This window comes from Corella eumyota, chromosome 2, assembly GCF_963082875.1.
Source record: "Corella eumyota chromosome 2, kaCorEumy4.1, whole genome shotgun sequence".
NCBI lineage: Eukaryota > Metazoa > Chordata > Ascidiacea > Phlebobranchia > Corellidae > Corella > Corella eumyota.
The window spans coordinates 11838789-11857911 of NC_137491.1; the positions used below are offsets into that span (position 1 = coordinate 11838789).

At 29.4% G+C, this 19123-nt stretch overlaps 4 protein-coding genes across 8 annotated transcripts; all 4 read right to left on the minus strand.

The window, feature by feature from the left end:
* Positions 1-363: 363 nt before the first annotated feature.
* LOC145743319 (protein LSM12-like) lies at positions 364-1955 on the minus strand. The gene is made up of 5 exons (XM_082561255.1): positions 1783-1955; positions 1381-1517; positions 1114-1223; positions 767-911; positions 364-650 (listed from the first exon to the last, which is right to left on the minus strand). The coding sequence occupies exons 1-5, from the start codon at positions 1919-1921 to the stop codon at positions 600-602; spliced, it is 582 nt and encodes a 193-aa protein (XP_082417381.1). The 5' UTR covers positions 1922-1955; the 3' UTR covers positions 364-599.
* A 1951-nt stretch (positions 1956-3906) lies between these two features.
* LOC145742405 (4-galactosyl-N-acetylglucosaminide 3-alpha-L-fucosyltransferase FUT6-like) lies at positions 3907-5079 on the minus strand. Its single transcript, XM_082560185.1, has 2 exons — positions 4966-5079; positions 3907-4509 (listed from the first exon to the last, which is right to left on the minus strand). Exons 1-2 carry the CDS (start codon positions 5077-5079, stop codon positions 3907-3909), a joined length of 717 nt encoding a protein of 238 aa, XP_082416311.1.
* A 1202-nt stretch (positions 5080-6281) lies between these two features.
* LOC145743212 (4-galactosyl-N-acetylglucosaminide 3-alpha-L-fucosyltransferase FUT6-like) lies at positions 6282-8579 on the minus strand. 5 transcript variants are annotated; one of them, XR_014280994.1, is made up of 4 exons: positions 8070-8579; positions 7758-7928; positions 7120-7219; positions 6688-6803 (listed from the first exon to the last, which is right to left on the minus strand). XR_014280994.1 is itself a non-coding variant. In XM_082561127.1 (3 exons), the coding sequence occupies exon 3, from the start codon at positions 7034-7036 to the stop codon at positions 6617-6619; it is 420 nt and encodes a 139-aa protein (XP_082417253.1). In that variant the 5' UTR covers positions 7037-7219; positions 7711-7928; positions 8070-8579; the 3' UTR covers positions 6282-6616. The 5 variants fall into 5 exon arrangements, 3 of the variants coding, with proteins under 3 accessions (XP_082417253.1, XP_082417252.1, XP_082417254.1); XR_014280993.1 differs by having other exon boundaries at positions 7711-7928; XM_082561127.1 differs by having other exon boundaries at positions 6282-7219; positions 7711-7928.
* A 3262-nt stretch (positions 8580-11841) lies between these two features.
* On the minus strand, positions 11842-13958 carry LOC145742406 (4-galactosyl-N-acetylglucosaminide 3-alpha-L-fucosyltransferase FUT6-like). Its single transcript, XM_082560186.1, has 3 exons — positions 13501-13958; positions 13128-13353; positions 11842-12716 (listed from the first exon to the last, which is right to left on the minus strand). Exons 1-3 carry the CDS (start codon positions 13956-13958, stop codon positions 12114-12116), a joined length of 1287 nt encoding a protein of 428 aa, XP_082416312.1. The 3' UTR covers positions 11842-12113.
* Positions 13959-19123: the final 5165 nt, after the last annotated feature.

Here is a 19123-nt window from a genome sequence, read left to right on the forward strand (position 1 = left end):
TATAATTGCCTGATAATTAAGCTGCTGATTAAGTGTTGGTCAGCAGGAGTTTATACCATTTATTGTGCCTTACTCAAGAATGCTAAAGCATACAAGCAGTGGGGATCAAACCCAGAATCTTATGTAACAAAGCCAATTGTTTTGACCACTACACTTTTTTTATTATCGGGTAGGTTGATTCGCTTTTAAAAAGTTAAACAAAATATTCTACTTGACTAAGAATGTGGGCATAGAGTATAAAAATCGTTTTGACTTATGTAGTTTCTAGATTATAGAATGATTTTTCTATTTACAACCAATTTAGTGTAGCTAAAGCCTATTTTTAAAAATACAAGCTATAAAGAAACAAACTTGGTATTTAGTACTCAATAGCACCATTTATTTTAAATGTCATACAAAATAAAACACTCTGAAATTTCATGAATTGAAAACAACATTTTATTCACCTATGAAAAACAGGAATTTTTTTGATATGTTATTTTAAAAATATTTTTAAGGTGTTTCTAGTTAAAAAGAGCCTGATATTTCTGTAGATTGTTATAAAAGATTGAGTTAAACTCCGAAAGTAACAATAAAAAAGTTGTATATGAAGCTCTGTGTTATGTTGTGTTGTTGTTCTTCAGTTTTTCTTCTTTATGAAATTTTTCAACCTTAAAGAAAAACAAATATTGTTAAAGATCGAATATGTACCAATATAATCACAGTAAAGTCAATCTAAAAAATATTAACTTGAATTTTAAGTTAAAGTAATTTTAGTACAACTTACTAGTTTTTTAACATGTTTTACACAATGGTTTGTGGGTGCATTTGTTTTATCTTTAACCATGCAGTCTTCAACATTGAAAGGTGAGTTTATCAGAACTTCGTCAAACACCTGAATGCTTTTATCAACAAATTTACAGTCAGGTAACCTGTAAAAAAAATTGCACTATGCATTGAAAAAGTCAGTTCTGATAAAATTAAAAAAAAATACACTGAATAAAAAATATTGTTGTATTATTATAATAGTAAAATCATGAAATTGTAATTAATTGTTAAGAAGTTACATTTATACAACGGCTTATAGTTTAATTTGTTGTTGGTTATGGCTTTTTCAAATTAACCTAAACTTACGTTTTGATTATAAAAAGGTAAAGGTTAATTCCATCGTTGCTCACGCCGCAGCTTTTTGCATTTGCTAAGGTGTTTTTCAATTTTATTTCTAATCGATATTTGTCTAAAAGCTGCAAAAATAATTTTTTCAATTTGGTTAAAACTTAAATCAATTATTTTGCTGGGCCCTTTTAAAATTTACACTTGTCTTGTTTATATTTTACCTTATTAGATAACTACTAATTGCAACATAAATATTTTTAAAATATGAAATTTATATAAAACTACCTTAGGTGGATTTAAAGAAGAAAGAGTAGAGAGAGATTGTTCTGAAGCCTCTTTAATAATGTTAATGGTTTTAATTAAGTCCATGTTTATCATAGCTACATTGTTTAACTCTGGTTTTCCACAAGTAGAACTTTGCTCTAGAGTAACAGGAAAATTAGGCGTTGAACCAGTAAAAATTAATTAACAATGTTTGCATAGCTGCTGAGTATTTTTGAACAAAAGATGTTTATGTTTATCTACTTTAAATGTTTGGTTTGATAACAAATTGCAATTAATATTTATTTTGAAAGCTACAATTTAAAAATCAGGCTTGAATATAACAAACGATTAAATATATTTAGGTTTAATTAATCTTGCATAAAAAAAATTTCCACTACAACATGTTTGATGCTAATTACTTACTAAGCACTAAAACTTTAGCTCCATAATCAAACGATAATACTTCTCCCTTGATTACATCTTCATAGCATGTTACACAGTTAACAATGGTGCCTGGGTAGAAGTAGTCATCGTTGGACGTTGCCATTGCCTTTTCTTGCATTTGATTTTAAAAAATATTCTATTTCAGTCAATTACCTAATTTAAGAAAATATATAGTTTAAGATAAAACTGCTCTATGTTTTAAACAACGATTTAACAACCACATATGCAACCAAAATATAGATTAAATCACAGAACTATCTGCCTTATACTTAAAACTTGTTGTTATTGATGTTTAAGAGTTTTTAATGGGATCTTCAATACAAAATATATGCCAATAACAATTTGGAGATTTAAAAACGGAAACCTCTTTTTATTTTGGTTTTTCGCTCATTAATGACAGTAGATAATAAGATATATAATAAATATTAAATCAATGCGACGGGATAAGAAAAACCTAAGTCTGTTGGTGCTACGAATTTTTGTTAATTAAAATTTTTTTTTTCCTAAAAGATGGGCAGAATAGGCTTTAATATTAACCATTTAAATAACAAAACAGTTGTGTTTTTATAGCCGTGCATATATCCACAGACTTCCACTTTCTGACTTTAAAGATACTTCTCTGCTTTTTGGCACACTACAGTTGGCAAATATGCAACGTAACGTCCACTGTAGGTGTTTAATTGTCAAAAATGGTGCTGTCTAAACCTTAGTTAAAGCACCAACCATTTCAACGTGAGTTGTTTAATAAAATTTTATTAACATTGTTACTTATGGCAATCCAACAAAATCGTTTACTTAATTGACAACCGCTATTTTGTAGTGGAATGGGCGAGGAAGTGATGTGATATGATTTTGTAAAATGACCCACGTCAATGTAAAAAGTGTTTCCAGTTATTTTGTCAATAAATTTATAACTTCTATTATCATTTTTTGCTTAATGTAAATAAATTATTTGTTGGTACACAATAGTTTCTTAAGAAATTTGAGTATTTTTTAAGTTAAAGGTTTTCAGTGTATGCTAAAACACAAATTTTAATCTTTTATTTGCATGTTAGCTATTTTATTTATTTTTTTTGTTTATTCATTTTGGTTTTTCGCACATTGACAAAACTAAATAATAAATACGATATACAATTAATATTACAACAATGCGACGGGAAAAAATGACAAAATCAATTTAATGATTTAAAACATGCCAAAAGTACATAAAGATTTTAAGTATGTTATGGCATGGTCACCAAACCCAATATAAATTAAATCAATATTAATTACGATAAAATACAATTATACACATAAAAAATAAAATAAAGAAGTGAATGAAATAACAGTATGACACATTTTATTTATAATAATAAAGCAATCCTATGATGGTAGTTACAGTGTAAAATAATCTACATAATAATAATTACATTTAATATAACCCAGTGTGGCTCTAGTAGGAAAGTACGAACTGGTCACGATAAAATGCATGTGATAAAGGGACTAACCGAAATAAACCTACCTAAAGAAAGAACGTCCCAGAATGGCCTTTCAAAGCAATTGTTCACATACAATGCACAAATATATTAAACAACCCACGAACTAGTGGGGGGTCACATACATGAAATAAGTGAATATAAATGTTTAAAATAATTTAAGAACATAAAAAAAAAGGAAAAAAAAACTTGATAAATTAAACTATATAGTATTACTAGTGTAAATAGAAATTGCATAGTTAAGTAAAGTTTGTGTTACGGAGATTTAAGGTAGCTGAATATATAGGTATAGTCGTGTTTGGGATTACAAATGCATGAAATAGACAACTTTTTAAGTCATTTTAGCAAGGTTGTTTTTTATTTAAACTTATTTACTTTAATATATGATATACAGTTCACCCAACCGCAAAATAGCTTGTTTAGTTAATTGCAGTTTATAACTTTCTGTTTATTTTACATCACTTTACATTTTAAGAATTTGAAAAAAGCTTATATATTTAGTTAATATTATAGCGCAGGCTACTGCGACGATAATATTTATTGCATTGAAATAAAAATATGTAAAAATATACTGCCCTGTTTTAGTGAATACACAAAACTTAGCCCACTGTCTTTAAATATTTTTTGATTAATTGCACTCTGGCGGATTGTTTAAAGCGAATTCATCTAAAAGTGAATGTATTACTTTTTTTTTTTTGTTTTCAGATATTTGTTCACATATATTTTTAGCTCTGGGTTCAGGGTTAACGTTTGGATATTTCTCTCGGATTTGTTGCATCATATTTTCGTCTGTCATGTTTTCATCTTCTCTCCAGCTAAAATATTTTCTGTATTCAGTTTCGTTTTTGTCGAGAAAGTTTAAATAATCTGCTAGTTTCTGTGGGCTTTCGAAATCTTCTACGTGAATAAATGAATCTATTGGAGCAAACCGTAAATAATTGGTTTTATACGGACCCATAACCACCGGAACTGCGTCGTTTAGTATTGCGTTTTGCCAAAACTTTTCTGTAATGTAGTCTTTGCAGTGTATAGCATTTTCGAATGCCATGAAAAACTTATATTCTTTAATTGTATCTTTCATTTTTTGCGGGTTTGAACGAGGTAATAAATGTGAATTGCCAAAACATTTGCCAATTCGGTCTAGTTGAAGTCCAGCTTTAATCAAATTATCCCCATACTGTAATCTTATTTTTCCACCATCTGTTCCTCCGCAATTAGTCGCTAATGTTAACTATAAAATAAATTATATTTTATGTGTAAACCATAAAAGACAACATGGTATTAAATAAACCATTTAACAATAAAAAAAACTATATTTTTTGAGCATTAAGTAATGTGAATTTTAAATAGTAGTGTTTTGTTTAACTTAACAGTAAAGTAAGAAATTGGTTGGTAATTAATTTTAAAGTAAGAAAACAAATAGGTTAAGTTAATCTACTGAATGGCTTATGTTTATTACTCTGAAGGTCATGTAATGTTAGTTTATACAATTTGTGTATGACTTAAATATCTAATAATTAAAGTTTGGTTCAACTGCTGAAGATGCTTTACTTTTAATAAAATAAATTTCATGAAAGACAAAATTGCAAATCGCATCTTTGCCAAAAAAACTCTTTAAAAAGCTAGTTAAAAATACTTACAGCTAATTTTTTCTTTCCCTTTATTATTTGATCAATTGCATTTTTACCCTTTTTGAGAACTTTAATAGCAGTGTCTCTTTGGTAGTAAAATCGAATAACGTCTGCATCACTTCTATAGGTCCACGTCCAATTAAAAAAATTGTTGAACTTCTCCAGGTCATGTACAAAAAGTTTACGCCGTTTCACTTATAAAAAAATGTAAACTGTTTTTATACAACCAAGTTGTCAAAAAATTAGCTAGCCATGGAATCAATAACATTTCCGTAAACCAACACAATTAAAAATAAATAACAATAAACTCTACATCACAAAAAGAAAATTGTTGCACAACAATTAATTTCAAAATGCTTTATCATTTTTAACTAGCGTTTTTTAAAACTATATTTACAACGCCATTAAATGAAAAATGTACTACTGCCGTTTCAATAAATTAACATACCATACTTATTTGCTAGATATTATAATTGCCTCATAGTAATATTAGTAATTTAGTTAAAACATCGTTATAACCAAATTTTAAAAAATGAAGATATTAGTTGTAAAGAATTTTTTTTTTCTAAGTTTAATAGTTGTAGTTCATTTGAATACACATACACAAGTTCGTTGGTTTTTATGTCGAGAACACATTTACATGCTTACGTATTTATGTTTTATTTTAGTATATATAATGTTTAATCCAGCTTATGCAAATGGCTTGATCATAAACTGTAAAATCTAATTTCACAACGCTGATTTTGTTGCCCCTGTCAACGTGTTGTTTATTTAGTTATTTTCTAGATTTGTTTTTAAGTAGAAAAGGAGTTGCATAAAAACTAATCCAATACTTTCACATCTTGTTTATATATATAAGTTTTCTAAATTCATTTTGCAAATAAACCTTTTTTACCGAATCTAAATATTTTGCTTTATTTGCTCTAATACAAATTTCATAATGTTTTTAGTTTTCTTTTGTATAGAAATCGGAGAGGCTGTAGTTATTAGGTAGTTATGGGTCTTCGCTTGTAGAATTTCTTTTTATTAGTTTGATTGACAGGGTTTCGTTTTGTTGATGTTTATTTAAGCTAATTTGTTTAACCTTACTGGTACAAAGTAGCTTAATTAAACATCAGCGAACCTAAACCCTGTCAATCAAGCTAATAACAATAAATTCTACAAGCGAATTCCTTGCCTATTTATTTTACAAGCGAAGACCCTGCTGATTTGTAGACTACTTCGTTATATGCTAACAATTACACTTTTATTGGTAATTCGGCGTAAATGGTTACAATACAAATGCGAACAATTGCTATCAGTTCAATCAATAATTTTTATCTTTCTAAAGCAGTAAGCAAATTATACCAAATATATATAAGCGATGTAATGACTTAAATTAAGAAACAAGTAACGCGAGACAAAATGATAAATGTTCGACTGCATATTTCAGAGTTTGTTCACTAATACATTTTATTTGCAGTTGCTAGCCTCACAATGTCCGTAACATAACACTTAACATCCTTTAGTGTATATTATCTCTTATATCATCCCGTATCACAAAAAGAAAATTGTTGCACAAACAATTAATTCCAAAATGATTTATTATTTTTAACTAGCGTTTTTTTAACTATATTTACAACGCCATTGAATAAAAAATGTAAAATGTACTACTGCCGTTTTAATAAACTAACATTTCATACTGTTTGTAAATAACACAATTTGTAATTAATTGCATTCTGGCGGATTGTTAAAGGCGAATTCATCTAAAAGTGAATGTATCACTTTTGATTCTTTGTTTTCAGATATTTGTTCACATATATTTTTAGCTCTGGGTTCGGGGTCAACGTTTGGATATTTCTCTCGGATTTGTTGCATCATAATTTCGTCTGTCATGTTTTCATCTTCTCTCCAGCTAAAATATTTTCTGTATTCAGTTTCGTTTTTGTCGAGAAAATTTAAATAATGTGCTAGTTTTTGTGGGCTTTCAAAATCTTCGACGTGAATAAATGAATCTATTGGAGCAAACCGTAAATAATCGGTTTTATACGGACCCATGACCACTGGCATTGCGTCGTTTAGTATAGCAGATTGCCAAAACTTTTCTGTAATGTAGTCTTTGCAGTGTATAGAATTTTCGAATGCCATGTGAAACTTATATTCTTTAATCGTATCTATTATTTTATGCGGGTTTGAACGAGGTTATAAATGTGAATTGCCAAAACATTTACCAATTCGATCCAGTTAAAATCCAGTTTTAATCAAATCATCCCCGTACTTTGTCCTTAGTTTTCCTCCGTTCGTGTTTCCGCAATTAGTTGCTTATGTTAACTATAGATAAATAATAGATAATGTTAAAGTCATTATAGTACCAAATAAACCATTTACCAAAAAAATTATTAATATTTAGCACTAAATAAACGATTTGTTTTTTAAAGTAAAAAAAATTTTTAAACATATATTATGGATTATTATGGATTAAGTTAGGGATTAAGTTAACTAAGTGTTTTGTTTAATTTAAAGGTAAAATAAATAATTATATGGCAATCAATTTTAATGTTTAACAAATATTTTATTAACGCAAACAAGTAGCCTAAAATATATTAATATACAGAATAGTTAATGTTTGATGTGTTAAGTTCAGGTTTAGTTTGTTTATACAGTTGGTGTGAAACTTGAAACGTCATAAAATTAATACTTAAGCTTGGTTATATTGTATAAAAATGCTTTACTTTTAACAACAAATTAAGTTCACAAAAAACTAAAATTGCAATTCGCATCTTTTCAAAAAACGCTTAAAGAAGCTAGCTGAAAATACTTACAGCTAATTTTTTCTTTTTCTTTATTATTTTATCGATTGTATTTTTACCCTTTTTAAGAACTTTAATAGCACTGTCCCTTTGGTAGTAAAACCGGATAACGTCTGCATCACTTCTATAGGTCCACGTCCAGTTAAAAAAAATCATTGTACTTGTCCAAGTCGTGGACGTCCCTATTAAGAATTGCTGGAGGTTCTGCAACGAAAATCTGCTTTGGATTTCTATAATTAATATTGTTTTATATTTTAGTGTTATGACATACCATGATGTACAACACAATATAAAGATTATTAGTTTTGCTTTATTCCCAGTATTTTTTCATTTTGAAGTTAAAAACAAATAAAACTTTGACATATGGGTACCTATAATGCTTCCAAGGCATATCACTTCCATGTATGGTAGTGTAATGAAACGCCACAGCATCAGCTTCTGGCAACCGCTTTCTATTGTTGGTAATGGTACATCCACCAATTTGGCAACCCAGATTTTGGATCTCCCCATGGATTAGCCCAATACAAAATAAGGAATTCTTTCTTTATTTTTCTGGGTTGTAAAATTGTCAAATTTTTGTAAACTTTTTTGAATTGGTATGCTTGTTTCTTGTAAATGGCCCAAAGTTTTTTGATGCTTTAGTGATTCTGTTCGATATTCATCTGTTTTTGTAAGTATTAAATCTAAGTTTTCATTGATAGATTTATAAATTCCTTTAGTCGTAAAATAAAAGTTGTTGGTTTTGTAAATTGCAACTGTTAAAAATAAAACCACAAAACAATCCAATGTCTTTAATGCTGACTTTGTATAACGTTGAAAGTTTCCCATACTTTTAGTTGCATTAAAATCATCACAACAGAAACCTATTTACTTATGCCAGATATTATTATTGCACCAAAGCAATATTAGTATTTTAGTTTAAAAAAAATTAAAAACAACCTAAAATACAGTGATACTAGTATTACAGGATATCCATATTCTAAACTTGATATAGTTGTAATACTATTAAATATACACAAGTTCGTTGGTTTTTATGTCGAATACACATTCACATGCTTTCATATTACTGTTTAAATTTGCATATCTGATGTTTAACCTAGCTTATACAAATATGTTAACCTTTACAATATTCGGTTTAACTGTAAAAACCTAATTTTACAGCGCAAATTTTGTTGCCTTCGTCAATGTGTTGTTTATTAGGTTATTTTCTAGTTCGTTTTAATGTAAAAGGAGAGTTACATAAAAACCAATCCAATATTTTCACCTTTTGTTTTTAAATAGGTTTCCTGAACTTAGTTTGCAAACTACGTTTTGTAACTGGTTTGCCTCATTTGCTTATTTTGCAAATTCAGTAACTGTTTTTATGTTTTTTCTTGTATAAATATAGTTAACGCACGATCATGAAACTACGTAGCTCGTGCTGGTTTCCTGTGCTTCCTTTTTTGTTTGTACTTTTAAATACTATTATCTTTTATAAAAAGTATGTTGTATCGTTGTTATCGGCTTCCTCTATCTGGTATTTATCAAGATTTTAAATTTCTATTTAGGGGATTTAAAGAGAATAAAACTTGAACCGCAACTCAAATTTTTAAAAACCTTTAAATATTAACAGCCCTTTTTCGGTCTATAGCAAACAGGATGATGAAATATAAACATTGATCGGGACATATGCGTATAGCTTATTGTGCATAAGCTAACCTTTCATTCACATTAAAACCAATTATATTTAACTATTTCACATTTGGTGGGAATTTTTTTTGTTTTCGTTTCTTGATTTCATCAAAACCTTATGTTAACTCCTATTTTGATATGTCTGTTAATCTTAAACTTGTTTTTAAAATCTGTGGTTTGCCTGGCATGTGATTCGATTCTTTGTTATTCTTTTTAAAAATAGATATCTTATGCCTTCCTACAAGCAGTTGTATTTTTGGATTTTGGAATTTTTACGTTTTTGATTTACCGTTAATGAAATTTGAATTTGATTTTAATAAGAAATTGCCGTATAATATAAATATACAGTGAATTCACCTGCGTGGTTAATTTAAGAAATTTTAACCAGCAGCAAAGTTATTAGCTAGTTAAGAAAAACAATTAACTAATGTCTTTAACTTTATTCAAAAACCTTCCGATTGGGTCGACGGAGACCGCTACATGCGAAACACACTTACAAACCGAATTATGTATTTAAATGTATATTTTCTTAAAACCTAAATTTCAAAAAAGGTTTTAGCAAAATTTAGGTAAATTTTATTAAAAATTAAACGCATTTTCTAGAGCAGGGTTGGGGTAAAAGGGGCTTTAAAGTAACTGTTAAATTTTTGATAAATTTACATTTCAGGCGTATGGTTTTCATCTAATATCTACTAGGTGAAGTGTTTTTTTCGTTTTCGTTTAACGGCAACACTTTTTATTTTATTGCTGCCGTAAAGCTTTCATTAAAATAAACACACTGAATTTTATTTCTTTTTCACCAAGGCTATATATGTATTTTAACATAAAAGTAAGTAAAATTCTCTCGATTTATTTACTAGATATATTTATTTATTCACGTAAAAAATCAAACAGAAATGTAACTATTATAAAACGTAATAATGAACACCAGTGATAAGCCGTTAGTTAACTTCATAAAGTTGTACGTATAATCGTCACCATTATTTTTGTTCCACAATTGTTAGGTAAAAAGGTGAAGTTTTTTAAACTAGCAACTTCTACACTCGAATTTAAAACTGCGTCAGGTCCAAAATACGTTAAAACGTATTAAAACAGTATTAAACATTCTAAGTTTTGCTTTGCTGCGGCACTTTAAAAAAATGTATGCCAGTCAATACGTGGTTTGGTTGCCCATCGACTGGTAATCTTTTATATACGCCCTAGATTGACTACGTATGTTGAATAGTTTAATCAAATATATTCAATTTTATAATATTAAAGAAGATTTTAACAATATATAAGAAATATTTATTTTGTTCGTTAGTTTTTTTAAATATTAGTAAGGTCGAATTCCTATTACACTTTTTGATTTCTATGTAAGAAAACTTTTGTAAATCATAATAAATCGCTTTAAAGTTAAGAAAGGCAGCAAACACTCATATTTGTTGCAAGGGGTACAAGAACTTACGTATAGTGTACGTTGTATTAAAATTTTTTATTAATAAGAATTATTAATAAAAAAATACATAAAAGATGTTAACCAGAATATTTAGTTTATAGTTTATTGATGTACAATATACTTTATGTGTGTTAACCCATGTGACGTTTGGTGATTAAAACTATTTTTATATGATACCCAACAAAATTGTCGGATATATTAAGTTTTAAGCAAAACTTACTGTTCTAACAGGTAAACTTTGCTCCAGTAACACTCAGTTGACCTGTCCGTTTCTTGTAAATGTTTGTCAGCCAAGATTGGCCGTTTCTGGCTTGTAAATTTCCAAAATTAATAACATAACGTTAATATGTTAAAATTTTTCAAATACAGCCTACCTAATTAAAAATACTTCAAAAGTAAAAAATGTCTTATATATTACGGCTAAATATTGCTTTTTATGTTAAGTTTGTTTTCTGCAAAAAAAATGTTAAAAAAAGTACAACAAACGGTTCAGAGAAGACAATGTAAGGTCATACTGTCTGCCAGCATATGATCGTCGTGCGTCACGTGACTCGCGAGCGTTGGCACTTTTCCTATTTACAACTTTTACCTTTAAATCCCGCCATCTCAAAAACTACTTGACCAATTTTTAAAATAATAGTATCCTCGTGCAAGTTGGAAAAATTCCAACATAATTAAAAAAGAAACTCTGCGACCGAACCATCTCTTTAAATAAACATTAGCGATCCGAAACCCCGTCAATCAAGCTAATAAAAATAAATTCTATTCCTTGCCTATTTATTTTACAAGCGAAGACTCTGCCGATTTGTAGACTACCTCGTTATATGCTAACAGTTACACTTTTATTGGTTAATCGGCGTAAATGGTTACAATACAAATGCGAACAATTGCTATAAGTTCAATCCATAATCTTTATTTTTCTAAAGTAATAAGCAAAATATATCAAATATAATATATAAGCGATGTAATAACTTAAATTAAGAAACAAGTAACACGAGACAAAATGATAAATGTTCAACTACATATTCCAGAGTTTGTTCACTAATACATTTTATTCGCAGTTGCTAGCCTCACAATGTCCGTAACATAACACTTAACATCCTTTAGTGTATATTATTTCTTATATCATTCCGTATCACAAAAAGAAAATTGTTGCACAAACAATTGATTGCCAAATGATTTATCATTTTTAACTAGCGTTTTTTTAACCATATTTACAACGTTATTGAACGAAAAATGTAAAAATGTACTACTGCCGTTTCAATAAATTAACATACCATACTGTCTTTAAATAATACATTTGTATTTAATTGCATTCTGGCGGATTGTTAAAGGCGAATTCATCTAAAAGTGAATGTATCACCTTTGTTTCTTTGTTTTCAGATATTTGTTCACATATATTTTTTGCTCTGGGTTCGGGGTTAACGTTTGGATATTTCTCTCGGATTTGTTGCATCATAATTTCGTCTGTCATGTTTTCATCTTCTCTCCAGCTAAAATATTTTCTGTATTCAGTTTCGTTTTTGTCGAGAAAGTTTAAATAATCTGCTAGTTTCTGTGGGCTTTCGAAATCTTCTACGTGAATAAATGAATCTATTGGAGCAAACCGTAAATAATTGGTTTTATACGGACCCATAACCACCGGAACTGCGTCGTTTAGTATTGCGTTTTGCCAAAACTTTTCTGTAATGTAGTCTTTGCAGTGTATAGCATTTTCGAATGCCATGTAAAACTTATATTCTTTAATTGTATCTTTCATTTTTTGCGGGTTTGAACGAGGTAATAAATGTGAATTGCCAAAACATTTACCAATTCGGTCTAGTTGAAGTCCAGCTTTAATCAAATTATCCCCATACTGTAATCTTATTTTTCCACCATCTGTTCCTCCGCAATTAGTCGCTAATGTTAACTATAAAATAAATTATATGTTATATGTAAACCATAAAAGACAACATGGTATTAAATAAGCCGTTTACTAATAAAAAAAACTATATTTTTTGAGCCATAAGTAATGTGAATTTTAAATAGTAGTGTTTTGTTTAACTTAACAGTAAAGTAAAAAATTGATTGGTAATTAATTTTAAAGTACGAAAACAAATAGGGTAAGTTAATCTACTGAATGGCTTATGTTTATTCTTCTGAAGGTCATGTAATGTTAGTTTATACAATTTGTGTATAACTTAAATATCTAATAATTAAAGTTTGGTTCAACTGCTGAAGATGCTTTACTTTTAATAAATTAAATTTCATGAAAAACAAAATTGCAAATCGCATCTTTGCCCAAAAAAAACTCTTTAAAAAGCTAGTTAAAAATACTTACAGCTAATTTTTTCTTTTCCTTTATTATTTGATCAATTGCATTTTTACCCTTTTTGAGAACTTTAATAGCACTGTCCCTTTGGTAGTAAAACCGAATAACGTCTGCATCACTTCTATAGGTCCACGTCCAGTTAAAAAAATCATTGTACTTGTCCAAGTCGTGGACGTCCCTATTAAGAATTGCTGGAGGTTCTGCATTCCACCAAACAAAAATCTGCTTTGGATTCCTATAATTAATATTGTTTTATATATTAGTTTTATGACATACCATGATGTACAACAACATATAAATTTATTAGCTTTGCTTAATTCCCAGTATTTTTTCATTTTGAAGTTAAAAACAAATAAAACTTTGACATATAATGCTTGGGTACCTATAATGCTTCCAAGGCAAATCACTTCCATGTATGGTAGTGTAATGAAACGCCACAGCATCAGCTTCTGACAACCGCTTTCTATTGTTTGTAATTGTACATTCACCAATTTTTGATCCTTCTGGCAACCCAGATTCTGGATCTCCCCATGGATTACCCCAATACAAAATAAGGGACTTATTCTGGGTTGTAAAATTTTCAAATTTTTGTAAACTTTCTTGGACAGGTATGTTTGTGTCTTGTAAATGGCCTAAAGTTTTTTGTTGTTTTGATATTTCTGTTCGATATGCATTTGTTTTTGGTAGTATTAAATCTAAGTTTTCATTGATAGATTTATAAATTCCTTTAGTCGTATAATAAAAGTTGTTGGTTTTGTAAATTGCAACTGTTAAAAATAAAACCACAAAACAACCCAATGCCTTTACTGCTGACTTTGTATAACGTTGAAATGTTCCCATACTTTTATTTGCATTTAAATCATCACAACAGAAACCTATTTATTTATGCTAGATATCATTATTGCACCAAAGCAATATTAGTATTTTAGTTTAAAAAAATTATAAACAACCTAAAATACAGTCATACTATTACAGTATATCGCTATTTTGAACGTGGTATAGTTGTAATACTATTAAATATGCACAAGTTCGTTGGTTTTTATGTCGAATACACATTCACATGCTTTTATATTACTGTTTAAATTTAGCATATCTGATGTTTAACCTAGCTTATACAAATATGTTAACCTTTACAATATTCGGTTTAACTGTAAAAACCTAATTTTACGGCGCCAAATTTGTCTCTGTCAATGTGTTGTTTATTAAGTTATTTTCTAGTTCGTTTTAGTGTAAAAGGGGAGTAACATAAAATCTAATCCAATATTTTCACCTTTTGTTTTTAAATAGGTTTTTCTAAACTTATTTTGCAAATAACGCCTTGTAACTGGTTTGCCTCATTTCCTTGTATTGCAAATTCAGTAACTGTTTTTAGTTTTGTCTTGTATGAGTATAGTTAACGCATGATCATAAAACTACGTGGGTTGTGGTAACCTGTGCTTCCTTTTTAATTGTTCGTACTTTTTGTTTAACTAAAAATACTATTATCCTTTATAAAAAGTATGTTGTCGCGTTTTATCTGCTTTCTCTATCTGGTACTTATCAAGATTTTAAATTTCTATTTAGGGGATTTAAAGAGAATAAAACTTGAACCATAACTCAAATTTTTAAAAACCTTCAAATATTAACAGCCTTTTTTTGGTCTAGGGCAAACAGGATAATGAAATATAAACGTTGCCCGGGACATATGCGGAACACACTTACAAATTCAAATTATGTATTCAAATGTATATTTTCTTAAAACCAAAATTTCAAAAAACGTTTTAGCAAAATTTAGGTAAATTTTATTAAAAATTAAAGGGCGTTTTTTTAGAGCAGGGTAAGGGTAAAAGGGGCTTTAAAGTAACTGTTAAATTTTTGATAAATTTACTTTTTGGGGGTATGGTTTTCATCTAATATCTACTAGGTGAAGTGTTTTTTTCGTTTTCGTTCAACGGCAACACTTTTTATTTTATTGCTGCCGTAAAGCTTTTATTAAAATGAACACACTGAATTTTATTACTTTTTTCACCAAAGGCTATATATTTATTTTAATATAAATGAAAGTAACATTTCCTCGATTTATTTACTAGATATATTTAATAGCATAAAAATTCAAACAGAATTGTAACTGTTATAAAAATAAAAGGTAATAATGAACACAATTGCTAAATCATTAGTTAACTTCATAAAGTTGTACGTATAGTCGTCACCATTATTTTTGTTCCACAATGGTTGGTTAAAAAGGTGAAGTTTTTTTCAAAAAAACTACTTCTACTACACTCAAAGTTACCAAATAAATTAGGTTTACATTATGTAAAAACGTATTAAAACAGTATTGATCATTTCAAGTTTTGCATTGCTGTGGCACTTAAAAATTTTTTATGCCAGTCAATACGTGGTTTGGTTGCCAATCGACTGGTAATCTTTTGTATACGCCCTAGATTGACTACGTATGTTGAATAGTTTAATCAAATATATTAAATTTTAAAATATTAAAGAAGTACCCATGTTAGATTTTTACAATATGTAAAAAATATTTATTTTGTTCGTTTTTTTTTTTTTAATATTAGTAAAGTGGAATTTCTGTTACATTTTTTGATTTCTATGTAAGAAACTTTTGTAAATCAAAATAAATCGTGTTTTGGCAATGCATTAAGCAAAGTATTTTTAGTTGATTTAAATCTGTGTATGTATATTTTTGCTAGCGAAATTTAAAAATGCGTGCTAGTTTTTTTACAGTTCATAGGCCATCATCAATTATTGTCCATTGTTATTAGCTTGTTTATACGGTGGCCCACAAGGGCAACACGCAAAAATTTATTACAGTCAGTACACAAATCACGAAGTCAGTACACAAATCACGAAGTCAGTACACAAATCGCAAAGTCAGTACACAAATCGCGAAGTCAGTACACAAATCGCAAAGTCAGTACACAAATCGCAAAGTCAGTACACAAATCACGAAGACAGTACACAAATCGCGAAGTCAGTACACAAATCACGAATTCAGTACACAAATCACGAAGTCAGTACACAAATCGCGAAGTCAGTACACAAATCACGAAGTCAGTACACAAATTGCAAAGTCAGTGCACAAACCAAAAACAGTACACAAATCACGAAGTCAGTGCACAAACCGAAGTCAGTACACAAATCGCGAAGTCAGTACACAAATCACGAAGTCAGTACACAAAACTATAGAAATCATAACATAAATCGATAAAAATATTATATAGTTTTTTCGCGTAATATATTGAAGGGTCTCGTGTCAATTTAATTTGAATTGTTAAATGTTTAATTTGCTCATTGCGGTTAAACTTTATGTAACAATTTATATCAGTAATAAGCGGTTTGCCACCCATGGGTTCGCATTTTATGATCGAGTTAACTGTTGCGTAACAATTGCAACGTCGGTTACAAATTGTTAAACAGTCTTTATATAGCTAGCTGTGGTTTAGCCATAAACTATTGAAATTTTATTGTTTGGTAGATAGGCTTGATGTAAATAACTTATTTAAAAAAATTCAGTTCTAAAAATCCAAAGTAAACGCATATATCGTTTACTGTAAAACTTAGGTTAACAATTTGTTCTTACAACATTAGTGATTATAGTAAAATTACATCTAGTTTTCAATGTTTTGTCAGGGTTGTGGCGAACATTTACAACCATTTTATAAATTTTGCCCTAACTGTACTCGCAGTACCAATAAGGCTTGTCAACAACAGTCCTCTTCCAGCTTACAGAAAAAGGTTGATTCGCCTGAAAATCCTTCAATTTTAAAATTTACTACTTTTTTATCAAAAAAATCTGATGAAAGGAAAAGCTATGCCTCGTATAAACCTAAATTTAAAAAAATAAAAATACGAACAAAATGTTACAATAAACACTGGTTAATGGTGTTTTCCAATGGAATATTAGAACCTGTTAGAGGCAAATCACATCCATTAAAAATTTATAATAATGCTACCAGTGAAGAAATCCTTCAAGCTTCCCTATTAAAGCGCAAAGCTTTTGATCAAAGTTTTCGTACAGATAAATCATACCTGCTTACCTACCCTGATGGTACAGAAGTGAAAACTATTCCAGGTACTAATAAAGTTTTTACTTCACAAAAATATAAACATGAATTAGGAAAAGGGTATTCTAGAATTGCCTTTTATTTAAGTCTCACTGAAAGCCAAAATTTGAATACTTATGGAAGTGAAATTGATAGGGATCTAGAGGGTTCCAATTTAATAGAATTTATTCCTCAGCCTAAAATGAGATGTCCCATATGCAGTATTTGTAGTGGTGGTCCAGGGCCCTGTTTTTTGGCTCAATGGGTCTACAAATATCTCGTTTTAGGAATGGATTCTTTAAAGGATTTACCGCAGACTTGCAATGAATCATTTGATAAAATATACAAACAGGTATATTTATATTTTACTAGCTTAATTAATTGTAGGTTATGTAAGGATTATTAGTAATTTATATGAGGTTATTAATAAATTCATATTTTAGAATAATTGATATCTACAGTTTTTTCAGCAAAATAGAAAAAATAGGGTATAAGTCTACAACATAGGCTACTTTTTATGTTGAATATTTATATAAAACAGTTAAATGCAGCAGAAAGTGATAGGAATGTTGTTGAAATACTTAAAAGCGATGATGCACTTGAGATTTTAGAAACAGTTGGGCACAGAGGTGTAGGAAAGCGCTTAGCATCTCCATCAATGCCAAGGCTTTCCTAGCCTCAAACCAGACTTGATGCCGGTTCACACCGAACGACGAGAAAACCGTATGACCTGTTGGTGGCCTTGGACAATAAAGTACAGCGTTGGCCACTGGGGTCCAAAAACAGAACATTATTAACCAGAATCAACTGATATTGATTCAACAAACAAAAGAAATACGTAAGAAACCCATTTTCACAGGCGCAATAATAACTTTTGTTCGGCGAACCGAAACAGTGCAAACTCGCTACCATCCCGTGCGGTTTAAACACCGTACAAAAGATTTATTGATATAAAAAAAATCATAGAGACTGTATTTATGTATATTTAAATATATACAGGTTATAAAGGGGACAAACAAATTAACCCCTTTATTCAAGGACAAGTCTAAAGCCCATAAGGCAGTTAGACGCTCTAAATTTATTCGTTATTATATTGAACATGGTCCAATTGTATATTTTTCGCGTGCCCTTGTAAAACATTGTCGCTATTTGTTATGAAGAGCCAGTGGAAGCTGTGCTTCATTTCCTGTTCAGTCATACTGTGTTATTCGATAATTTCATAGAATAAGGGTTAATAGTGTAACCCTTTTGATGAAAAAATGTGGATTGACAGTTGTCCGTTTTTGTGTTTTTCCTGCGCGATTTTATTTTCTGACAGTTGGTATATTTTTTTGGTTCCTAAAACACACACCTATTTTTACTTTGCCAAGTTTTAATTTAGAATTAGTTAACAGTTAAATACCATTATAAAGGATGTAGTCGATATACGAAAGACGTTTTTTTTTACATGAAGATTAACCGCAATGAGCGAATTAAATATTTAACAATTCAAATTAAATTGACACGAGACCTTTAAATATATTACGCGAAAAAAGTATTAGGTTTACTATATAACATTATTATTAATTTATGTTATGATCTCTATGGTTTTGTGTACTGACTTTGTGATTTGTGTACTGACTTCGGTTTGTGCACTGACTTCGGTTTGTGTACTGACTTCGTGATTTGTGTACTGACTTTGGTTTGTGCATTGACTTCGTAATTTGTGTGCTGACTTCGTAATTTGTGTACTGACTTCGGTTTGTGCATTGATTTCGTGATTTGTGTACTGACTTCGTGATTTTTGTACTGACTTTGCGATTTGTGTACTGACTTTGCGATTTGTGTACCGACTTCGGTTTGTGTACTGACTTCGTGATCTTTGTACTGACTTTGTGATTTGTGTACTGACTTCGGTATGTGTACTGACTTCGCGATATGTGTACTGACTTCATGATTTGTGTACTGACTTCGGTTTGTGCACTGACT